Source organism: Oncorhynchus masou, chromosome 2 (genome assembly GCF_036934945.1).
Source record: "Oncorhynchus masou masou isolate Uvic2021 chromosome 2, UVic_Omas_1.1, whole genome shotgun sequence".
Classification (NCBI taxonomy): domain Eukaryota; kingdom Metazoa; phylum Chordata; class Actinopteri; order Salmoniformes; family Salmonidae; genus Oncorhynchus; species Oncorhynchus masou.
The window spans coordinates 43,003,577-43,027,866 of record NC_088213.1 but is presented as its reverse complement, the minus strand read 5'-3'; the positions used below and the strand labels follow the sequence as shown (position 1 = coordinate 43,027,866).

Below are 24,290 nucleotides of genomic sequence, written 5' to 3'. Positions count from 1 at the left end.
AGGGAAAGAAGGGCAGAGCTCCTTTCCCTCTCCTCTTGCAATCGCTTTAATCAGCTGCGAAGCCTTCTGCAGCAACAGCACACCGAGACTATGGCGGTGATGAGAGAACTGATCAATTCCATGAAGATGAAAAAACGATGATATATATATATATATATATATATATACACACACACACACGTTTGGACACACCTACACCTACACACCTACTCATTCAAGGTATTTTTTTATATATTTTTTACTAATTTCTACATTGTAGAATAATAGTGAAGACATAAGAACTATGAAATAACACATATGGAATCATGTAGTAACCAAAAAAGTGTTAAACAAATCAAAATATATTTCAAATGCTTCAAACAGCCACCCTTTGCCTTGATGACAGCTTTGCGCATTCTTTCAACCAGCTTCACCTGGAATGCTTTTTCAACGGTCTTGAAGGAGTTCCCACATATGCTCAGCACTTGTTGGCTGCTTTTCCTTCACTCTGTGGTCCGACTCACCCCAAACCATCTCAATTGGGTTGAGGTTGGGGGATTGTGGAGGCCAGGTCATCTGATGCAGCACTTATCACTTTCCTTCTTGGTGAAATAGCCCTTACACAGCCTGGAGGTGTGTTGGGTCATTGTCCAGTTGAAAAACAAATGATAGTCCCACTAAGCCCAAACCAGATGCGATGCCGTGTGGCTGCAGAATGCTGTGGTAGCCATGCTGGTTAAGTGTGCCTTGAATTCTAAATAAATCACAGACAGTATCGCCAGCAAACCACCCCCACACCACAACATCTCCTCCTCCATGCTTTACGGTGGGAAATACACATGCAGAGATCATCCATTCACCCACACCTCCTTTCACAAAGACATGGCGGTTGGAACCAAAAATCTTTAATGTCCACTGGTGTAATGTCAATTGCTCGTGTTTCTTGACCCAAGCAAGTCTCTTCTTCCTATTTATGTCCTTTAGTAGTGGTTGCTTTGCAGCAATTCGACCATGAAGGTCTGACTCAGTCTCCCCTGAACAGTTGATGTTGAGATGTGTCTGTTACTTGAACTCTGTGAAGAATTTATTTGGCCTGCAATTTCTGAGGCTGGTAACTCTAATGAACTTATCCTCTGCAGTAGAGGTAACTCTGGGTCTTCCATTCCTATGGCGGTCCTCATGAGAGCCAGTTTCATCATAGTGCTTGATGGTTTTTGCAACTGCACTTGAAACTTTCAAAGTTCTTGAAATGTTCTGTTTTGACTGACCTTCATGTCTTAAAGTAATGATAGACTGTAATTTCTCTTTGTTTATTTGAGCTGTTCATAATATGGACTTGGTCTTTTACCAAATAGGTCTATCTTCTGTATACCCAAACTACCTTGTCACAACACAACTGATTGGCTCAAACGCATGACGAAGGAAAGAAATGACACAAATGAACTTTTAACAAGGCACACCATTTAATTGAAATATATTCCAGGTGACTACCTCATGAAGCTGGTTGAGAGAGTGCAAAGCTGTCATCAAGGCAAATGGTGACTATTTGAAGAATCTCAAATATAAAATATTTTCTGATTTGTTTAACATTTTTTTGGCTACTACATTATTTCCTGTAAATAAATGCTCTAAATGTCAATATTTTTATTTGGAATTCGGGAGAAATGTTGTCAGTAGTTTATAGAATAAATCAAAAATGTTCACTTTACCCAAAACACATACCTATAAATAGTAAAAACAGAGAAACTGATCATTTTGCATTGGTGTCTCAATTTTTTCCAGAGCTGTATATACATACATGTGTGTATGTACAGTTGAAGTCGGAAGTTTACATACACTTAGGTTGGAGTCATTAAAACTTGTTTTTCAACCACTCCACAAATGTCTTGTTAACAAACTATAGTTTTGGCAAGTCGGTTAGGACATCGACTTTGTGCATGACACAAGTAATTTCAGTTGGTCAGAAGTTTACATACACTAAGTTGACTGTGCCTTTAAACAGCTTGGAAAATTCCAGAAAATTATGTCATGGCTTTAGAAGATTCTGATAGGCTAATTGACATCATTTGAGTCAATTGGAGGTGTACCTGTGGATGTATTTCAAGGTCTACCTTTCAACTCAGTGCCTGTCACAGCTGTTTCGCCTCATCACATTGTCCTATGTCAGATTAGACTCTGGCCAAAACAATGGCTCCATTGCTGACATAACTAGGCAGCAACAAGCATTTGCATTTGAAATTGAAAAGAGAAGTATCAGACCCATGGGACAGGCTGATCTAGTCAGTATGTTTTACTTATTAATGAATCAATGGGTTTATTTCGTAGTTCTCATTCATGCAATTATTCTTCCAGGTTCATGTTGTCCTTGCCAGGGAATGGATAAAACATGTCCCGTCGTTCTTTCTCTCTTTTCTGGCCATGACGGATATTGAGGTTGATGAACTGTGCTATTGGTTATGTTATATAACCGGCAGATTGGAAACAACATTCGTTATTCATTCTGGCCATGTCTGCAGCTGCAGGGAGATTGTAATGGATTGTCCACAGAAAGGGTGGCAGGTAGCCTAATGGTTAGAGCGTTGGGCCAGTAACCGAAAGGTTGCTAGATAAAAATCCCCAAACTGACAATGTAAAAATCTGTCGTTCTGCCCCTGGACAAGGCAGTTAACCCATTTTTCCTAGGCCGGTCATTGTAAATAAGAATTTGTTCTTAACTGATTTGCCTAGTTAAATTTAAAAATATATATTTATTAAAAAGGACAACTGCCTGGAAATGCTGGATGATTTATTGTTGCCTTATATCCAACCACTGCCTCTGCATCGGTTAATTTACATAACAATGTAGCGACATCATTAGTTGGAAGTGCTGTTGTTTAGGGCTATAAAGTGTATGCGCATTGCACACCATTGCATGCATAATGATTGCACTACTTACACACAAGCTCATATCTTAACAAATAGGCAGGAATATAATGACCATGGCATGCTAAAACAATCTGGCAAAAGATCATTCAGAATCTCATGAAGATGTAGATTTTTTTTTTAAATATCTACAAATGATGACTTAAGGCCTAAGTACAATAACACACAAAATAAGACATTTGTTGAAATTATTTCCTAGAAAAAAACATACATATAAACATATATTTTTATTTATTTAACTAGGCAAGTCAGTTAAGAACAAATTCTTATTTTCAATGATGGCCTAGGAACAGTGGGTTAACTGCCTGTTCAGGAGCAGAACGACAGATTTGTACCTTGTCAGCCCGGGGGTTTATTACCAGTGTTCTTGTAAATTCAACACCGTGCATGTGAAACAGCCATACTTTAGTTAGTCAATAAGTTATCATTTAATAGTTAGATATTCCCGTTTGTTACAGTAAATCTTTGTTTTTTTGTGAAATGGCTTGGACCGGTGATATTAATATGTAACTTCATCTCAACGTGATAACGGTAGCTCATTCAGCTATGAAAAGCTAGCTACTGTATAGTAGGTCAGGTCCAAGGTTATATCAGTTACGCAAAATGAGCTCTGAGGATAGGAAGTATCAATAAATAGATATATTACATCAATGTCTGCCCAGATGTAGTGTTAGGTGCTGATACTGTACATAGTGCTCTCTGGATGCCCGGGTATTTGCACATCCTCAGTACAACTCGACGAGAATCAGATTTTGGCATGATATATTTTGAATATGTTTTTATTTTCACACATTTTGTGTGTCAGTGTGTACATTTTCAAATGACACAGTGTGTTCCTCACTGGCACAGTCTATAAGCAATTCACTTGACATAAGCTATGTAAAAAATAAAACCACAATGGAGAACAATACCTTTTGTACATAACTGAAGCAAAGTGGGTTGAATGGAAACAGGTGTGAAATTGAGTTGTTAGTTGTAACTACTTTAAATATAACATGTATATCAACTCTCGTATTCTCCTAAGATAGAATTCAGCTGCACATATTCATAAAAATGACAAATACAGTATATTACTAGATTAAACACTGCATGATTTTTTTAATACATCATGTGGAAAACTTTAGCTGCCGTTTTTAGACCCTGTGTAATAAGATACACTTTAAACATGTAGTCCACTGTAATCCCATCACTGTAACAGTATATCTATGAATACTAATACTTGTCCTTTCAGTAGTACACCGGGCTTTTGAATCTCCTATCCGTTTAATATTGGCTGGCCTTTAAGTTTCTGCCAGGTGCATTTTCTCGATTGCTTTCCAAGCGTTTGAATACATCCCTTTACAAATAAAATGACAGCTCTACTCTAGAATAATTCACTGATATTTATCATACCCTTACATACCATATACACAATCCCCTATAACACAAAAACACAGACATTATCATATTTATTCTGTTCAGCTATAAAAACAGATCATAGAGGTGGTTAAGTATAGGTACTGTAGGCAAAGTATTACATTGCATTGATGAGTTTCATTGAATATATAAAATGTGTTCATAATTGGTATTCCTTGGAAATTCTGCGATATTCAATATATTCAATTGGGTATTTGGAAGGGCAAAGCGGACAGGTGGTTATCTTAGTCATACAGCGGGTGCCACATGGCGATCTGCTTACGGGGGTTGTCTAGCATTTGCTGCCAGTGTTGGAGGCCAGTGTTAGAGGCCTGTAAACCCAGCTGACAGCGGCCCAGGGACTCCTGCTCACCAGGACCTGCCTGGTTCAACACCTCCAAATCCAGACTGGATTTTGACAGCAGCTCACGGGGAACCTCCAGCATCATCATCTCATTCCACACTGGGTTCATCTTGTGCTTGACCCGTCGCGTCTGCTTCTTCTTCCTCCTCAGCTTGGTAGTCTGGTGCTTCAGGGCCAGTTTCACAGACAGGTCTAGGAACAAGGAACGAGGCTTTCACTACAATGACATCCACCAACAAAAATATTTTTCTATCTTAGCATACTCTAGCGTCAACCTGTGGATGGACTACCCATTCACAGTTGTATGGTTTAATGAGCAGTTGTAGGCGTCATACAGTATGAGCGGCAATGGGTTAAATTAATAAACAGGGTGTACCTATGGAGTTCTTTAGCTTGTCTGATTGTAGTCCTCGAGCCTTCATCACCACTACTCCCAGCCGGTTGGCTGCAGGCAGGTAACTTATAGACAGCAGGAGCTCTCCAGCTGCCTGGACATCCTGCCGATTGTAGTCAATAGTCAATTACACCAATTCACTGTGATTAGAGCAGGTCACATGAAAACGTTTCCTCTGCAAATAATGTCAAAAACACACAGTGGGAAACTTCAACACATAGCAGACTTTAATATACATAGGTTAGAACAAATATCAACAAGCAATGTCCATTTATGAATGACAATAAGGTTGGCCTGTTACCTTGACACCATCATTAGCGGACACAAAGGTCTGATTCACTAGTAATCAAATGGACTGGATGAATGGCTGAGTGAGTCACCTCTGTGCCTCAGGAAGACTAGGATTCATTAGGCACAGATCCTTATGATCCCTGCCATTATGCTTCTGATGCTACTGGTGAATCTCATATTGATCTGAAATTATGCCACTTTGGTAAATGGTCTTCCTGCGTGGGTTAGGGGCATTGCAACTCCTACACATACTGCAATATGTCCCAATATGTCACTTTACTAAGTGGAATATCAGAGACTCTTACAACCAGGAAAGAGTCTGTCGTAAAAGTAATATCATATAAACGTAATGCGCAATATGTGTGTAGGAGAGGCTTTACAGTCAACAACGCCACCTTTTGTCAAACTGTTATCATGCACAACCAAACTGTGTGGAGGGTTGATTTGTGAAAGTAACTGATATCTAGGGTCTTTGGTCATCCAGTAGTGCACATATGAGGAAGAGGTTCGTATTATGTTCAAACAGGCCACACACAAAAATAGGGAGCCTACTAATGGACAAAAAGTCAAGGATTGTGCATTAGCCAATATTTAGCATAGACGAGGCATGATTGTCTTTTTAGGGGATGCTTGAAAATGACATGTTAATAACTACATCATTCTAAGAGCACCAAAGAGCACAGTACAATTTTACAGCTTGAGCATCCCTTTATAGTCTGCGATACATAGCAAGTAAACCCTTTAAAGTAGCAGCCTGACTCACTCTTTGATTTGCTGTGAGCAATAGATCAAAGGGGTGGTAAGTAATCGATGCAAAGGGAATGGGGTAGTCTGTATTTTTTGAATTAATGGTCTTCTCTGAGTCATAACTCTGCACATCCACATCCAAATCAACAGTTTCGTGAAAATGTTTTCTCTCTTTCAGTGGACGTCTGATAAATCAGACATCTTCTCTCTTTCTTCAGTGGAGTATCATAGCGTGTAATCTCCTGAGGAGCTACAGCACAGTCTACTGCTGTGTGTGTCATCACTGGCTTCTGTCGGCCCCATCTGCCCCTTGTGTTCTCTTTATGCAGCTATGACCATTAAATAAAGAGCTGAAAAACTTCTCACTGTGTTCAATTAGAAATCATTTATAGCTATTCTCCCGCGGCGGTGTATCACTTGCGTCACAGCCTAAATCATACAAACTGTCGCCTAACCCTCCCTACATTTCTCAGCCTCCTCCTGTCCTCTCTATCTCCTCTATCTGCTCTTTGTCTTTGGCAAAGACTGATTTCTCTCATGTCATCCTCGTATCTCTCTCCGTCATCTCCCTCTTGTGCATCATCCCTGTTTGTGATTCCTGGCAGGACTTCATGCTCTCTTGCGCATCCCAGAAGAAAGATAGTCCCAAGGGTTTGTGATGACGTAGATTCTGATCTCCTGCCTAGCTTGGAGGCTTACGATGGAGCTGCCAGGAAGGACTGGAGAGCTGGCTGTTTTTTTATTAAATCTCTATTTGCATTCAGGTGTCCTTGTAGCTGAAGTTTTGAAGAACAGCTTGTGGGTGGATAGAATGAGCTGTTCAGAAAGAAAAGAGAAACAAGATCATATTGGGGTTTCTTATAATTCCCTTTTTTCTTTAAAGGTTTCCCAGCCTTGCAAATGGATCAGAGACTGAATAAACTTGCAGTATACATTTTGTCTCTGTATGTACTCAATCCTTTCAGAGATTTCTATCAAAACGTCCAACAACAAACTCCCTTTCAACACTATATACAAATACTCCCTGTGCCACTGAGAATGAGGCGTTAAATGGATTTCCTTTTTCTGTAGCGGTTTGAGTAGCTGTCCTTTTAACCTAAATCCTCTTTAGGTTAACATAAAGCCGGATGGTTGTCGCTGTATCTTGAGGAGGCTTGACAGTCCTTGTTACAGGGTATCCATACAGACAGGCAGACCAAACCTAGCTATTGAGAAAAATGAGTTTGGCCTTGAGTAAAAATTATTTTGATCACAGTGCCTAGTATTCAGTTTCACCAGATCCACAGAACAGTTGTCCAGTTTGAGAGCTGGGATGGCTCAAGTCACTATCAGATCAAGGGCTCTGGAAGGACGCCATGGCAACGCCTACTTTTTTTTATAACGAACACCTGACAGCCCAGAGAAGCACAGGTTGGAGATAGTTAGTGGAAAAACACAAAATATCAGTGACTCAGCCAATACATCTCACCCCAATTCAGAATCCCTCATCATACCACCCAATCTTCAAAAGAAGATAAACAGTTACAGTACTCAAACTATATCTATGATGGTCTCAAAGAGGAACACAGTCCTATACAATTCAATTTACAAAAATATAATAATATTAAAAGAGGAACTGCACACGCTGATTTGGCTCCTTTTATGCCTCGCTGCGGCCTTCTGGGAGAGAGGAAAGGAAGAGCTGGGATCCTTTGAGAGGTTGGCCCTGTTCAAGGCAGTCTTCGACCATCCTCCCAGAGGGCAGAAAGGGAGGGGAGTTACTTCTCCAGCGGGAGTATGCCCTCACCTTTCGGACTGTGTCAGCCTCCAGCAGATGAAATGAGCCGGAGCACCGCACTCTTTTCCGGTGAGAATTGCGCAAAGAGGTCCAGACGGAGTTGGCGTGTCGAGATGACAACCTATCCTTGGACGCACTCATCGCGATGGCCATCCGTCTGGATAACCTTCTTCTGGAGCACCGACACCTATCTCTCTCCTCGCCCTCCTGCTTTGGCTGTCCTGAGGCAGAGCCTGAACCCATGCAGGTAGGGGCCACACACCTTTCCACGGAAGAGCGGCGTTGCCGGAGACAGCTGGGGCTCTGTTCCTATTGCGGACAGGAGGGGCACCAGCTTTAGTGGTGTCTGGTGCGTTCCAACCAGGGGTCCACTATGGTAGAGGGGCGGCCATGTATGCGCATCAATCTCCCCAGCACGCTCCAGCAGGGATACTTTCCCTTCCTGTGCCTCAGCGGCCTTGGTCCCATCTGTCCATAGACTTTGTTACTGATCTCCCCCCCATCTGATGGTTTCACCACTGTTATGGTTAATTGTGGACAGATTTTCCAAATCCTGCCGTTTTATCCCTCTCTCTGGTCTCCTTACCGCTCTCCAGGTGGCAGAGGCACTGTTCCAGCAGGTCTTCCGGCACTATGGCCTTCCGTAGGACGTCATCTCTGACCATACTCCCACTCACCCTCACCAGTGATTGACGTTACCAGTCAACTACCCACAGGCCCTGGCAACCATTATTATGTACACCTGGACTTCATCACCTTGATTACCGTCCCTTTATTTAGCCCTCGGTAGCCTCAGTCATCAGGCAGTATTGGTTTGATTCACGTTCTGTACACTTGTTTTATCTGCATTTATCATTATTAAACTCACATTCTGCACCTGCTTCCTGACTCCCGGCGTATTCGTGACACTCAAGAAATGCCTGCGGCTATGACAGAAAACAAACTTGAGTTGGCTTGGGGGTGTGGTTTGATGTGGGTGTTTCTTACGTGGGCCCTTTCCACCACCAGGACACAACCATCTGTCAGAACCTTGCCTGCAGCCATTTCCTCCCACTCAATCCCAACAAACCTCCTGGAGGTTGAGTTGAATAACTACAGATGCGTGAGGAGATGACGGAGAAAACGTTGAATAGGTCAGTAGCCTACAGAGTAATAACGAGGAATGCAATTGCTGAATGCATGTATACATTTTAAACTAAGTGTTTTGATAACGTTTAAAATGTAGCAACAGTTCCATGTAGAAAAAACAACCCTTTACATAAGACCGTAGAAGCAGTGTTCTGCTAACATACCAATGAGCACCTTTCATTGTCATTCCCAGTCGATACAGATACTGTGCCTATCAGCCTGTCAAGTGGTAGTGGGGCTACCTTGGCAAACATGTCAGAGTGGTCATACCTTCCTGTGTGAAATCCCATATGCAACAGGAGTTCCCTGATCAGATGCAGAATAGAAAGAGGTTTCTCCCTCCCCATATTGACTGACACCATTCATTTCAATAATTTAAAAAAACACACGTAAAAGTTGTTTCTAGTAAAATGTTTATGCAGAGTGCAAGATCTCTCTCCATTCAGAGACATCTGTATCAAGCTCATCTGTCAGTCTGGACTTCATCCCATCATCTTGCAAGTCTTCATGTGCTGGCTCCATTCATGTTTCTGTTAACACATGCACATAGTCACTGTTCTATTACCAATGGTAGGATAATAGTTCCGGGTTGGAGCGAGCGGTCGCATCTACACTTCGGTCCGCAGGTAGTATAACTTTTCATTACATTTCATTATAGTACAACGGTTTGATTTGTCTAATCTTAGCAATTTCTTCTTAGCTAGCTACATAGCCGTCTTTGTATCTAAGATAATTGCATAATTATCTTATTTCGTCGTCCTAACGTAGTCTACACTGCTATCTGCCCAGCAGCTAGCTAACATCCACTGTCCACCAGCACTGTAGAAACTATTACACTCAACTGAACGACTCGATTAGCGTAGTGTCAGCTAGCTACATAGTTGTCTTCGCTGTCTTCGTATCCAAGATAATTGTGTAGTTTAGAGTGTGTAGACTTAGAGTGATTATCTTAATTTACCGAGGTTAGCTAGCCAGCTATTTGTCGTCCTTAACGTAGGAGATGCTGCTAGCTAGCTAGCCAACAGCTAGCCAACCTCTACCAAATTGAACTTCAACTACCCGGTCAACATTCCGTCGCTCCACAGGTAGTATCACATTTTCATTTCACTTCATTACAGTACAACGGTTTGATTTGTTTGATCGTAGCTAGCCAGCTACATAGCCGTCTTTGTATCTAAGACAATTGTGTAGTCTAGAGCGATTTTCTAGGTTAGCTGGCCAGCTATTGTCGTTCTTTTAACGTAGCTAGCCAGCTAGCCCCCGAATAGCAGCACTGTAGAAACTATTACAGTACAACGGTTTGATTTGTTTGATCGTAGCTAGCTAGCTACATAGCCGTCTTTGTATCTAAGACAATTGTGTAGCCTAGAGCGATTTTCTAGGTTAGCTAGCCAGCTATTGTCGTTCTTTTAAGGTAACGTAATGCAATCAACCTGCTAGCTAGCCAGCTAGCCCCGAATAGCAGCACTGTAGAAACTATTACACTCGACGGAACGACTTGATTAGTGTAGTGTCAACATCGCAGCCACTACCAGCTAGCCTACAAAGTCAACAACGCAGCCACTGCCAGCTAGCCTACTCCAGCAGTACTGTATCATTTCAATCATTTTAGTCAATAAGATTCTTGCTACGTAAGCTTAACTTTCTGAACATTCGAGACGTGTAGTCCACTTGTCATTCCAATCTCCTTTGCATTAGCGTAGCCTCTTCTGTAGCCTGTCAACTATGTGTCTATCTATCCCTGTTCTCTCCTCTCTGCACAGACCATACAAACGCTCCACACCGCGTGGCCGCGGCCACCCTAATCTGGTGGTCCCAGCGCGCACGACCCACGTGGAGTTCCAGGTCTCCGGTAGCCTCTGGAACTGCCGATCTGCGGCCAACAAGGCAGAGTTCATCTCAGCCTATGCCTCCCTCCAGTCCCTCGACTTCTTGGCACTGACGGAAACATGGATCACCACAGATAACACTGCTACTCCTACTGCTCTCTCTTCGTCCGCCCACGTGTTCTCGCACACCCGAGAGCTTCTGGTCAGCGGGGTGGTGGCACCGGGATCCTCATCTCTCCCAAGTGGTCATTCTCTCTCTCTCCCTTACCCATCTGTCTATCGCCTCCTTTGAATTCCATGCTGTCACAGTTACCAGCCCTTTCAAGCTTAACATCCTTATCATTTATCGCCCTCCAGGTTCCCTCGGAGAGTTCATCAATGAGCTTGATGCCTTGATAAGCTCCGTTCCTGAGGACGGCTCACCTCTCACAGTCCTGGGCGACTTTAACCTCCCCACGTCTACCTTTGACTCATTCCTCTCTGCCTCCTTCTTTCCACTCCTCTCCTCTTTTGACCTCACCCTCTCACCTTCCCCCTACTCACAAGGCAGGCAATACGCTCGACCTCATCTTTACTAGATGCTGTTCTTCCACTAACCTCATTGCAACTCCCTCCAAGTCTCCGACCACTACCTTGTATCCTTTTCCCTCTCGCTCTCATCCAACACTTCCCACACTGCCCCTACTCGGATGGTATCGCGCCCGTCCCAACCTTCGCTCTCTCTCCCCGCTACTCTCTCCTCTTCCATCCTATCCTCTCTTCCCTCTGCTCATACCTTCTCCAACCTATCTCCTGATTCTGCCTCCTCAACCCTCCTCTCTTCCCTTTCTGCATCCTTTGACTCTCTATGTCCCCTATCCTCCAGGCCGGCTCGGTCCTCCCCTCCCGCTCCGTGGCTCGATGACTCATTGCGAGCTCACAGAACAGAGCTCCGGGCAGCCGAGCGGAAATGGAGGAAAACTCCTCCCTGCGGACCTGGCATCCTTTCACTCCCTCCTCTCTACATTTTCCTCCTCTGTCTCTGCTGCTAAAGCCACTTTCTACCACTCTAAATTCCAAGCATCTGCCTCTAACCCTAGGAAGCTCTTTGCCACCTTCTCCTCCCTCCTGAATCCTCCTCCCCCCCCTCCTCCCTCTCTGCAGATGACTTCGTCAACCATTTTGAAAAGAAGGTCGACGACATCCGATCCTCGTTTGCTAAGTCAAACGACACCGCTGGTTCTGCTCACACTGCCCTACCCTGTGCTCTGACCTCTTTCTCCCTCTCTCTCCAGATGAAATCTCGCTTCTTGTGACGGCCGGCCGCCCAACAACCTGCCCGCTTGACCCTATCCCCTCCTCTCTTCTCCAGACCATTTCCGGAGACCTTCTCCCTTACCTCACCTCGCTCATCAACTCATCCCTGACCGCTGGCTACGTCCCTTCCGTCTTCAAGAGAGCGAGAGTTGCACCCTTCTGAAAAAACCTACACTCGATCCCTCCAATGTCAACAACTACAGACCAGTATCCCTTCTTTCTTTTCTCTCCAAAACTCTTGAACGTGCCGTCCTTGGCCAGCTCTCCCGCTATCTCTCTCAGAATGACCTTCTTGATCCAAATCAGTCAGGTTTCAAGACTAGTCATTCAACTGAGACTGCTCTTCTCTGTATCACGGAGGCGCTCCGCACAGCTAAAGCTAACTCTCTCTCCTCTGCTCTCATCCTTCTAGACCTATCGGCTGCCTTCGATACTGTGAACCATCAGATCCTCCTCTCCACCCTCTCCGAGTTGGGCATCTCCGGCGCGGCCCACGCTTGGATTGCGTCCTACCTGACAGGTCGCTCCTACCAGGTGGCGTGGCGAGAATCTGTCTCCTCGCCACGCGCTCTCACCACTGGTGTCCCCCAGGGCTCTGTTCTAGGCCCTCTCCTATTCTCGCTATACACCAAGTCACTTGGCTCTGTCATAACCTCACATGGTCTCTCCTATCATTGCTATGCAGACGACACACAATTAATCTTCTCCTTTCCCCTTCTGATGACCAGGTGGCGAATCGCATCTCTGCATGTCTGGCAGACATATCAGTGTGGATGACGGATCACCACCTCAAGCTGAACCTCGGCAAGACGGAGCTGCTCTTCCTCCCGGGGAAGGACTGCCCGTTCCATGATCTCGCCATCACGGTTGACAACTCCATTGTGTCCTCCTCCCAGAGCGCTAAGAACCTTGGCGTGATCCTGGACAACACCCTGTCGTTCTCAACCAACATCATGGCGGTGGCCCGTTCCTGTAGGTTCATGCTCTACAACATCCGCAGAGTACGACCCTGCCTCACACAGGAAGCGGCGCAGGTCCTAATCCAGGCACTTGTCATCTCCCGTCTGGATTACTGCAACTCGCTGTTGGCTGGGCTCCCTGCCTGTGCCATTAAACCCCTACAACTCATCCAGAACGCCGCAGCCCGTCTGGTGTTCAACCTTCCCAAGTTCTCTCACGTCACCCCGCTCCTCCGCTCTCTCCACTGGCTTCCAGTTGAAGCTCGCATCCGCTACAAGACCATGGTGCTTGCCTACGGAGCTGTGAGGGGAACGGCACCGCAGTACCTCCAGGCTCTGATCAGGCCCTACACCCAAACAAGGGCACTGCGTTCATCCACCTCTGGCCTGCTCGCCCCTACCACTGAGGAAGTACAGTTCCCGCTCAGCCCAGTCAAAACTGTTCGCTGCTCTGGCCCCCAATGGTGGAACAAACTCCCTCACGACGCCAGGACAGCGGAGTCAATCACCACCTTCCGGAGACACCTGAAACCCCACCTCTTCAAGGAATACCTAGGATAGGATAAGTAATCCTTCTCACCCCCCCCCTTAATGATTTAGATGCACTATTGTAAAGTGGCTGTTCCACTGGATGTCAGAAGGTGAATTCACCAATTTGTAAGTCGCTCTGGATAAGAGCGTCTGCTAAATGACTTAAATGTAGGTAATATCTGACACACAAACGGGTGTTATGTTGAAGTTTGAACAAGTTAGACTAGACCTACCTAATTCTGTTCTCCCTATCAACGACCGTTGGTTAGCAGGCAAGAGGTGAGGCTGGAGGTGAGGTCTTTGCCAGAGCCCCTTTGATGGGCATAGCAGCATAGATCAGCTCCTGGCCCCTCATCAAAGATACTGGTCGGTCACACACACACAGAGCACTGATTACGATTAGCCTGGTGGATCCAACCTGAACGCTGAGTTAATCTTTCTATTTCACTTCAGATCAAGCTTGTTCCACCAAGCTCGCTTATGCCCCAGACATTATATGTATCTAAAAAGGTAGAAAATAAGCAACAAGTAATGTCGGTTTGCATCAATTATGTTTCACAATTGGGTTATCAGAATGTATCAAAGTAACGAAGCGGGTTACCTTGTGTATTTGTACAAATGATGAGCCTGTGAAAGCTGTTGCCGCTGACAGGTGAAGGTTGCTGGCCGGATACTTGCCATAGGAATGCTCACAGCGAGGGCAAGTCTGCATGCTGATGAGGGCCCTCTTGCTGGTCTCTATGCTGCATGTTTGGCTGCAAACTAGACATCTCTGGAACAACCATATTTATTTGTGCCCTACCTGGAGCATAAACTTAGAGTGGCATGGAAATATGATTACATCGCTAAAGTAACCAAATAATTAGTATGATACAACTTTGCCATAGTATGATGTCGTCAAATTTACTTTAGAGAGATGTCAATGTTGCCATTACTGTTACGAGCAAAGTTTGTAAAGAAAAATTAGCCAGCACTGCTAATGTTAGCTAACTAAAATACGGTGGTCCCCTCAATCTTAGAACATCAGTCATGACAAAAGGCTTTCCTACTAATTATTTGCCTTCTTTTGAAATGTTAACGTTGCCCCTATGCCAAATCTGAGTTGGATTTAGGTAGGCTAACGCTAACCAGCTAGCTAGCTAACATCAGCTATGTTAGCGATGATAATGATTATCAGTAAACATAACCAGATACATAACCAGCAGTCTATGATCTAGTTACCGGTATACTCACCACCACTGGGGACCAACAAACTCCAACCACCTATTCCGCATGATAGGGTCATTCGGCAGGGCATGCAAACCATAGTTGTTGGCTATGCTTCTTGCTGGACGCATGCATTGCATGGTCAATCCATATAGATATTTTCAGTCTCAAACGGCCGTGATCCTTTGAACATGTTGGCTGGGGGCGATTAAACAACGGAGCCCCATTTAAAGAAGGGAAGCGAAGTGGGAGGAGTGGTGATTTGCATGTGGAGCTTGGCAAAACGGGGCATGATTTGTTGACATAATTATAATCCAAACCCACCCTTCAGTTCCAAACTGACTTTATGACCAAAATTACCCTATTTAGACTTTTTAGTCAATTTTGACAATATAATAAATGTTCTGCCAATAGGCCATTTTCAAAAGGATTAGTTCATTTTTAGGAGCAGTTGCTCTTTAACTTTGCGGCCAATGCTGTCTACTATATATCAATCATAAGAACAGGGTAGCCTACCTGTTTTGGTGGTTGTAGGTCGACCCAGCAGTCTGCGTTGGACATCATGCCCACATCAACCAGCTTGAACCTCATGACGCCCAGGTTGGTGTTCTGGGAGAAGTGGTCACAACTGTGAAGGGAGAGAGCCACTTCACCCTCCACCTCATACCCCCCTGGCAGGGAGAACACCAGGCCTTCCTCCCAGCGGGTGTGGCTGGTCAGGCGTCGCAACGAAGTCTGGGCCTCCCTCTGTCCTGCTGCTAAGGTCAGGACTCCGGCCACATAGCCCTCACAGCCCGACCCCACACTCAAATGCTCCGCTACAGAGGAAGACAGAGAGGGAAGGAAGGCAACAGAGAGAGGGGGAGCGAACCCTGAGAATAGCAGTCTATTAAATGTAGTTTTAATTACATTTTTACATTTGACATTTTAGTAATTTAGCAGATGCAAAATTACTCAAATCCAGAGCGATTTACAGTTAGTGCATTCATCTTAAGATAGCTAGATGGGATAACCACATATTAGTGAGTAGTGTCTGTTCACAAAGGCCTTCTTTAAGGGGGGGGGGGGGTCAGGGTGAAAAGGGGGTGCGAGGGGGGGGGTACTGTGGGATTATTTAGGATCGGGTTTAAAATGTTTTCAGAAGATGGGCTAGGACTCTGCTGTCCTAGCTTCAGGGGTAAGCTGGTTCCACAATTGGGGTGCCAGGACAGAGAAGAGCTGGGCTGACCGGAAGCTGCCCTCCCGTAGGGGTGGGAGGGCCAAGAGAACAGAGGTGGCAGAACGAAATCCCAATTCTGCAAAATACCAGGTCTGCAAAATATCTTATTATGTCAAATTCACTGAAGTTAGAACTTTAAAGACTATGTATTTATAAGGAGATAATGCGTATGTCTAGTAGATGTGTTTATGATAAACAATGCAGAAGCACTTTGCAGACCCGGCATAGGTCTCTTCCAACAGTTTCTCTAACACCAAAGCAGACGGTACGCCTTGAATAAAAATAGTAATTAATGAAGCTAAAGGCTTGGATATAATGAGATATAATTGAGCACTCGGCAGGTGATAAACAAACCAAAGAGGCAGGACTAGCAGATAGCTGGCCTGCAGAGAACCTGTGTCCTCTGTTAGCATATCTCAATAGGCGTATGATGCTGGTATGAACAGTGTGACAGCTTGCACCCCGACCTCACCACCAACTACCACCCACCCAACCGCCCGCAAGGCAAAGTAGATGCATTGTTGACCTTTTCATTGGGTGACGCATCAGCATCTAGTCGCGAAGCATCGACATACGGGGACCAGCCAACAGAGGGCAAATGCAAAGGCGTCCAAGCTACTCAACCCCTTATCAAATCCCCCACAGTCTTATGAAGGGGGAGGCCGGTGGATTGCTTTGTCTCACCACAAATGAAATCAATTATTTTGTAGATGGAGGACATAAAAGAAGCAAGGTAGAATATTGAAATAGTTTAAGCCAGTGTGACAGTGTTGGTGCGTCATCACTTTGCCACTATTGGCTTCGGAATATTGTTCCACAAGACACGATGCACTGAGGGGATTGGGTTGTGAGGTCTCCATTTACAGTTTCAATCTAATTGTCACTATTGATTAACTGTTGCCTCACATTTATTTATTCTATTTGCGGACAACTGCCTCTTAGTTTTTTCCTTTATCCTTGTTTTCATTTGCAGAAGACATCTGCTTGTTGACCTCTTTGATAATGTTAATAAATGAGGTTTGACAGAAAGAAATGCACTGTCATGGAAGTACTTAAATACAGTTGAAGTTGGTGGTTTACATACACCTTAGCCAAATACATTTCAAATCAGTTTTTCACAATTCCTGACATTTAATCTTAGTAAAAATTCCCTGTCTTAGGTCAGTTAGGATCTCCACTTTATTTTAAGAATGTGAAATGTCAGAATAATAGTAGAGAGAATTATTTATTTCAGATTTGATTTCTTTCTTCACATTCCCAGTGGGTCAGAAGTTTACATACACACAATTAATTTTCCTCCCTCATGATGACATCTATTTTGTGAAGTGCACCAGTCCCTCCTGCAGCAAAGCACCCCCACAATATGATGCTGCCACCCCCTGCTTCATGGTTGGGATGGTGTTCTTCAGCTTGCAAGCCTCCCCTTTTTCCTCTAAACATAATGATGGTCGTTATGGCCAAACATTTCTATCTTTGTTTCATCAGACCAGAGGACATTTCTCCAACAAGTACAATATTTGTCCCCATGTGCAGTTGCAAACCGTAGTCTGCCTTTTTCATGGCAGTTTTGGAGCCGTGGCTTCTTCCTTGCTGAGCGGCCTTTCAGGTTATGTCGATATAGGACTGGTTTTACTGTGGATGTAGATGCTTTTGTACCTGTTTCCTCCAGCATCTTCACAATTTCCTTTGCTGTTGTTCTGGGATTGATTTGCACTTTTCGCACCAAAGTAGAAGTTTCGAGGGAAAAAACTCTTTAATGTCCAAAAGCCAGGAACACACAAATGGGTGAAGACAAAACACAGGTGCAAACACAACCCAAGGATCACTGGTAATACCCGGACAGCGAAAACCCAACAATAAACAATACACCTCTTACATACACGGCAACAAGCCCGCACAAACACAAGCGGGCTAAGCAAACTTAAATAACACCAACCCAAAAACCCCAACAAGGAACAGGTGAAAACAATTAGACAAAACCAAACGAAAAGGGAGAAAGGGATCGGTGGCAGCTAGTAGACCGGCGACGACGACCGCCGAGCGCCACCCACACAGGAAGGGGAGCCACCTTCGGTGATATTCGTGACAGTAGGCCTTGAAGTTCAGTCAACTTAGTGTATGTCAGTGTATGTAAACTTCTGACCCACTGGAATTGCATTATAAGTGAAATAATCTGCCTATAAACAATTGTTGGAAAAGTTTGTGTAATGCACAAAGTAGATGTCCTAACCGACTTGCCAAAACTTTAGTTTCTTAACAAGAAATTTGTGGAGTGGTTGAAAAACAGGTTTTAATGACCCCAATCTAAGTGTATGTAAACTTCCGACTTCAACTGTATGTTTAATAGGTAAACTAGGGTCAATATCATGTTTAGTGATACCTCACCCTTCATAACTTCCATGAAGTGGACATACTGGCAGATCATACTGTTGAGATTGTTGCCTTACCTTCTATCACGGTGATGTGTAGCTCATTCTGGTCTGTATAATAGGTGAGAGAGAAATGCAGCTTAGGGTGGAGGATGGATCTGCTTGTTGTCATCCCATTGGTTAGAGCCCTTGCACAGGGGGTTTTGTCCTTTGAGTCTGGGAAAGGAGACGGCGTTAGGGTTGGTCAATTCCTTGGTAATGGAATTTCGCTGAGATTTTTCACTTCAAATGTATGCCAAACAAAAACCATTGATTTCAAAGTTCAACAAACGCTATAACTCCATGCACAAGGACTACTTTTAACAATTTACACTGAACATTTGACAAAAAAACACATTTACTGGAAGAAATATGCAGATGCAAAGTTTGGTAACAGAATTTTGGTAAAATCTCCCTCAATTGTTTTATGTGTCCACGTTTTCCAAAAACTCTGTTAAATATGTGTTCCGAATTAAGTCTTAACAATGTCTGCAGAAAGAATGGGGTGTCAGCTATGACATGATACATTGACTTTGAAAAACAACATTTATTTTGGTTATTGAACTACAGTAAGTAAAGTGGATTTACACCCGGTAACAGAATTGTGTTAATGGAATTTATTCATGGGTCTGTGATCTGTACTACACAGAAATGCATAATTATGGATATGAATGTCATTCTTTTCATGGTGATGTATCCTAAATCGGTACACAAAGGTATAAATATGCAATATCCTCCTTTGCATATTTGGGTATTATTCTTCACAATGGCTATTATTTTAATGAGCTCTGCCCCCAAACAAGACCAAATTTGTTTGGTCCAGACCAGACCAAATCTGAACCAATCACAGACGTCTATGTTCCACAAGTTTGGACATCGAAGTGCAGCACAGTAGGGTAGAGTTCAGTACAGTATAGTTCAGTACAGTGCAGTAGACTTCAGTACAGTACAATACAGTACATTATTGTGTGCTCTACTCTAGTGTGCTCTACTGTGTACTGCACTGAACTCTACCCCAGTACTGTACTGAACTATAGTCTAATTTTCCTTGCTTTTCCTCTACTGTAATGTACTGTACTTTTCAAACTTGTGAGCCCAACTGTGGTTTGTGACTATGATTTCCCATTGTAGCCAATTCAATTGCAGAAATTCTGTTACCGATGTTTCGGAAATTAAATTATCGATTTGGTAACACAATTTCAAGTTTTAATCACTTAATAATTCATGAACAAAATTGGTATCAGTAAAAATACTACAACTAATTGATAGGTCTACCTTTACTTGTTACTTGTACTTGTAATTTCTCATAAGAGCAAGAGAAATTTAAAAATATATTAAAGATGTATGGGTTTTTGGTAATGTAATATCAAGGCACAAGGCAATTTTTCTTAAACTTACAGATAGCAGAAACATTTCGCAAAACTAAATATAAGTTTTGATATTAGTTGGCAGGGATCTTTACTTCCAACATTATTGTGTTTTGATTGATTTCTACTTCCTTTTCAGACTTTTTCTGTAAGATGTTTCCTAAGACCCCTTCTCCATCTGTTTGACCAGAAATCGAAGGCTTTGCTCATTCCGAATTGTATATATACATTTTCATTTCTCTAAAATATAGACCCTTAGCTTTTTTTTTGACACCCAATTTGATATGCTCCTATGAACTTAACAGGTTGGTGCTCATGGGTCCTTTTATATGGAAATTACCGTCTGTTTTTCTTCCTGGGGATATTGAATGGTAAATGTGTGCATCGACTAAACCATGAAAATCAGTGCATCGTACATTTATTTTTTTAGAAACAATTATTTGAGAAACTATGTATAGCCAAACTGGCTGTTACCGTAAGGCAACTGCATTCAGGTGTAAGAAAGCACCAAGAATAGCAGTAGGAAGATCTTAGCCTTCTGGGACCAGTCCTATCCATCATGCATTAGGTTCCATTGACTGGACACATCAATAACACTAAGTGGATGAGTGTAGGGACGGGGAGGGAAGAAGGGAGAGTGGGGCAAAACCTTTGATCACAATGCTCTGGCAGGAGGAGAGGTGAGTTTATTTGTATTTATCCTATATTTAACTAGGCAAGTCAGTTAAGAACAAATTCTTATTTCCAAAGACGGCCTACCCCGACCAAGCCCTAACCCGGACGACGCTGGGCCAACTGTGTGCTGCCCTATGGGGCTCCCAATAACAACGGGTTGTGATACAGCCTGGAATCTAACTAGCGTCTGTAGTGACGTCTCTAGCACTGAGATGCAGTGCCTTAGACTGCTGAACCACTTGGGAGCCCAATAGACTTAAGTAACTCAAACACAATTATCTAGACTGAGTGAGTGGTAACTCTAATACAATAGAAGGAAGTGATTGACTACAGTAATTAGCAACAACATTTGTTTCTGCCAAGAAACTGCCAAGATTTGTTTTACGGATTTACAGAGAAAAAGTGGTTTCAATCTAGGTCCAAAATTTCACATGTAAAATTTCACCTGAAAAATGTTGAATCTAAATAACTGAAGAGTATAACACATTGTATATGATGAAGGCATAGTAGCTGTGAAAAGAATAGGAAACGATAAAGGAATTTAGCTTGTTTAATTCAGGGTGTATGTTATTGGTTGGGGTTTACCTTGTCTGAGGATCGTGAATGTGTCAGAGCTGTCAGTTGCTTGGTTACCAGCATCAGGCTCAGTCGAGGGTCCCTCGGGAGAGGGCTCGCCCCCCTTCTCTGAGGCATGATCAGGGTAGCTGATGACCTCAGATGAGGTCACAGATGGTTTGGGCTTGTATATTTTAGGAAATTTCAACAATGTCCTTGGTTGGATGGGCTCTGTGGATTTTTCCACACTGAACTAGAGGAGGAAGAGATGGTTAAACACAGGCTAATAATACTGTACTATGATACAAGGTGTGGTGAGAAATCACAGCAAGTTTGTAGACTGCTTTCATGAAGATTTAGTGTTGGTCATGCAGTTCAAAGACAGCAAGCCTGCTGTATGCAATCAATCCCAGAGGGGTTCATTATGGCCATAGCAGTCCAATATCACTGCAGTCTGGCAATTCACAGGAAAACATGGAACACCAATTTACAGTGAATGCAACTCTCTGACAGTCAGCTAAATGTGGGCCACTCAGATGGGTGAGTTATGGTTATGCTTGCTAAGAATTTCCATCCATTCTTCCTGGGCATGCATCATTACTCTCCCAAATCAAACTCTCAATGATAACATTGACTGGTAACTGGAAGCTATTATTTTAAAGTATTGAACTTTATTTATGCTTGTGGAATAAATTGCACATTGTTAAGTTACATTCCATAATGGGATATAAACAATTCAGAGGAGGACTAAATCTCTCCACCCAGCAAGTGTTCTTTCACCTCCTTAGCAGCACAGTTGAAGTGCTGCAAAAAGCAAGCTGACTGGAACGTGGTGTCCCCCTGGTGCACATCATGTGCGAGGGCTTGTGTACGCTGAGGAAAGGAAGGCTGTGTGCATAGACTAGAAGTAACATAGTAAATGTACATCTGGGATGATCAAATCAGAATGATATGTCACGTTTGGTATGGTTACATAAGACAACGGTTAGGAGTTAGGTTAAAGGATTAACACAAATGTCTCGTAACCCAAAGGTTGCGTGTCTGAATCTCATCACGGACAACTTCGGCATTTTAGCTAATTAGCAACTACTTAGCATGTTAGCTTAACTTTAACCTAACTCCGTACTTTAACCCTAACAATCCTTTGACCTAACTCCTAGCCCTAACCTCAACCCTAACCCCTTGCCTAGCTATCGTTAGCCACCTAGCTAACGTTAGCCACAACCAATTGTAATTCTTAACATATCATACGAAATGGATGATCGACATCCAGAAATGAATACATACCAAACGAAACTTAACATATAATACTAATTGTAGTGTCCCAGATTTACATTTACTATATTAAGTCTACGCCTGAGTCCAGGTTGTAGCGTGAGCTGCAGGGGTATCCTGCTCCCCAAATTACACTGACACAGATGTGCAGGGAACCCATGCATTCTTTATTAGGCTAGTCCTAGCAGTTTTTTTTTCCCGCTCTGAAAGATTCTGAATCACTCATCACCTTGTCACAAACTCATCGGATTGCTGGGTGCGAACATACGCTTGTCTTTAAAAAAAAATATTATCTGCTTCTAACACCATTATTTAGCCATCTTCAAATGAGACCCATATTCAGGAACACTACACAGACCATGAGGCCATAGGAACTAAACACACTGTAGTTTGTTTAAACACACTGTAGCTCTTCAACGTGGTTGCTGAGGTGTTAAGTCTGCTTCAAAGCTGTGGGATCTCACTCTATGACTAACCACTCAAGGTCAAATGTGGACATACGTGCAACACCCTTCGCTTGGCTCAGAGAGAGGATGGGTGGGTTCACTGTAAAGGGGACTGCAACAGACAATCAACCTTTCCCACAGAAAGGACACTGTTTGTGAGCAGAACTGTGATACAATGCCACAAGCCAAGTCCCAGGTTAAGCCTCCTGCAGCCCATAGGAACAAGAATAGAGTGCTGTACTACAGTGCCTATGACAGTAAAAAGACTACAACAAATGGTCATCAGAGGAGCCAATTGAAGGGCTCTATCTTAACGCAGTCCTTCATTGTAATGTAACCCCTATCTGATGTTTTTTTTTTACTTCTGCATTTCCTGTGTTAGAATCTTAATATCAGTTAAGGGAGATATCAAAGGCAGGCATAAGCAGATATTTGTAATCGTCTTAGCCAGTTCAAAAATCAAAAGAGTAGTTGTTGCGTCAGTGTATTAAACAACTGCAGTTAGCTATATTATTTACCAAGGGAAACTGTAGTTACTCAAAGTAAGTTAGTTACCACTCAGAGTAGTTACTACTCAGTGAAACTGTAGTTGCTCAAATCAAACATACAGGACAAAGCTTTTTGCACTACAATTATAGATCACATATGAGATGTTTAAAAAAACAGCTCTACATTTGATATGACATTTAGTCAATGTTATCACTCAATAACCATGGCATTCACTCCAGTCCCACGCCACATAAACCTAGTGACACAGATTCACCAAGTTCCCTGCGGTGATGGTAGTTACCCTCCCAGGAAAGTAAGCTCTCTAAGATCTGAGTTTATGTCCAAGTACTGTAGTAGGGCAGCTCACCTTCTCTGAGGAGTGCAGAACACTGGGTTTAGCCTTCTCTGGGTCTGCATCTTCACCACTTTCCGACTTGCCTTTCTTACAGGACCTGCAGATCAATGAGAGCCCACAGAGAGTGAGGATGCCTGACGCAGTGCCCAGCGTAGCACCAAGGACAGCAGCTGTGGTGAAAATCATGCTGGTCAAGAAGGGCAACACAGGAAAAAATAAAAAGGAAGAAAGGAAGCTAAAAATGTCCAAGTTACTCTTCAGGCAGCATTACAAATAAAGATGCTGATTGGTTAGTTTGCATCAAATGTCCCACAAAAATAGGATGCTTTTTCAGGAGACAGGCTACACTTCATTCGGGTACCAGCAGTTGGTTGCAAGGACTTTCAATCTGCAGTTCCCTCATCCAGAGACAGAGGGAGAATGTTGCTGTCTGCAGAAGAGAATAGCGTGAGAGAGAGGCAGTCTGCATTGTCTGCTTGCACATATTCAGTGAGAGGAGGAATGGGTTAATGACAAAGGGAGAGAAAGGAGTGGGAGGGTACAGGCTGGCTGTCTGGTTAGTTGGTTAGGACAGAATATGTCTGTTTCATGTATTATGTCTGTTTCATTTATGCTTACCTTCCCTGTCTCTCTTTTGCTTTTTTATCTCTACGTTTCTCTCTCTTCCTTCCTTCTCTTCCCCA

At 43.3% G+C, this 24,290-nt stretch overlaps 1 protein-coding gene across 1 annotated transcript; it reads right to left on the bottom strand.

The window, feature by feature from the left end:
* Window positions 1-3,664: 3,664 nt before the first annotated feature.
* Window positions 3,665-24,049, bottom strand: LOC135505167 (synaptotagmin-13-like). Its single transcript, XM_064924313.1, has 6 exons — window positions 23,620-24,049; window positions 21,073-21,295; window positions 18,485-18,622; window positions 15,335-15,636; window positions 5,037-5,157; window positions 3,665-4,852 (listed from the first exon to the last, which is right to left on the bottom strand). Exons 1-6 carry the CDS (start codon window positions 23,791-23,793, stop codon window positions 4,542-4,544), a joined length of 1,269 nt encoding a protein of 422 aa, XP_064780385.1. The 5' UTR covers window positions 23,794-24,049; the 3' UTR covers window positions 3,665-4,541.
* Window positions 24,050-24,290: the final 241 nt, after the last annotated feature.